This window comes from Rhagoletis pomonella, unplaced genomic scaffold, assembly GCF_013731165.1.
Source record: "Rhagoletis pomonella isolate Grant_MI unplaced genomic scaffold, Rhpom_1.0 Rhpom_scaffold_00001, whole genome shotgun sequence".
Taxonomy (NCBI): Eukaryota; Metazoa; Arthropoda; class Insecta; order Diptera; family Tephritidae; genus Rhagoletis; species Rhagoletis pomonella.
The window spans coordinates 22,446,859-22,448,027 of NW_023458555.1; the positions used below are offsets into that span (position 1 = coordinate 22,446,859).

At 34.9% G+C, this 1,169-nt stretch overlaps 1 protein-coding gene and 1 pseudogene across 1 annotated transcript in view; one reads left to right on the forward strand and one right to left on the reverse strand.

The window, feature by feature from the left end:
- Nucleotides 1-1,169, reverse strand: part of LOC118740873 (soluble guanylate cyclase 88E-like) — a 50,278-nt gene that overhangs the window by 3,506 nt on the left and 45,603 nt on the right. The window contains exons 6-7 of the mRNA XM_036472647.1: nt 711-839; nt 425-629 (exon numbers count right to left, since the gene is read on the reverse strand). Of these exons, the coding sequence (XP_036328540.1) occupies nt 425-629; nt 711-839 (334 nt within the window). The remainder of the gene's footprint in view (nt 1-424; nt 630-710; nt 840-1,169) is intronic.
- The window catches only part of LOC118750056, a 4,562-nt pseudogene continuing 4,353 nt past the window's right edge, over nt 961-1,169 (forward strand).

Below are 1,169 nucleotides of genomic sequence, written 5' to 3' on the forward strand. Positions count from 1 at the left end.
AGTATATTTGGGTAATCCCTCAAGGTTTCGAGGATAATCGTAACAATATAACTGGTAAACGAAATTGATTTTGAAATTCTGAACTGGTGGTAACCCCAGTAATAAATATTTCAGAAATAGATCCAGCTTTCCTTAAATTTCTCTCGTTTGATACCCATATTCAAATATTTTATTTAACTTGTTACGTAAATTGATTTTAGGTTTTCAAACAGGTGGCAACCCCTTTAAGAATATTTTTGAAATAAAGATTTTTTAAACCTCTCTTGTTTGATATCCATATTAAAATATTTCGCTTAACTTGTTATTTAAACTCATTTAAAATTCTTGAACAGGTGGCAACCATCTTAGAGAATTTTTCAAAATAAACAGGCAGCATAGGCCTGTTAGTAGGATTAATATTAATACGTATCTCTAAATCATTTACCTCACATGTATCAATCGGATTTTCGCCACGTCTCAGCCGATCAGCCACTTGCTTTGGTATCATCTGATAAAGCAACTCATCTGTACGTCTCATTTCTTCGTCCAGCTTACGCATAGACTCTTCTAGCTTCTTCGACTTTTGTTGTTCTTGATCGAGCGCTAATTTGAGTTCGACGGATTGCTGTGTACCGGCCAACATGAGATCTCTGAAGAGTAGTAATATTTAACGGGTGATAAATTCGATATCTATATAAGACATGTAAACATCGCTTGTTATATTTATTTACCTGCTAAAGTCATGCATTGACAAATCATTGATATACAACCCGGTTGTTATGAGTGAATTGAGATCAGGCATAACCGGCGTGCCCAGGAACATGATCATACGCCAATTTTCCATGTAAACCATTTGACCTGAATCAAAAAAAAAAAAAAATGTTTCTTCTTCGGAAAATGTATGTAATATTTTTAAACTTAATTCGAAGTAATTTTTGATTGAGTATCTCCAAACTTTTAAAATACATATACTAAATAAATATGGTTGGGCTGGAATGCCATAAAAGTAGCACCGAGCGCCAAGGGTGTAAAAATCAGGGTCATAACAGTTATAAGTTTTATATTTTCGGTCAGTACCGACAACTCTCTCCCTACCTCAGAGAACCCATTTCTGGTTTGCCTAAACAACTTAAAGAGATCAACTTCGGTTGACCTGCACTTTAAGCAAGACCAGCGAAGACCTTTGCCAT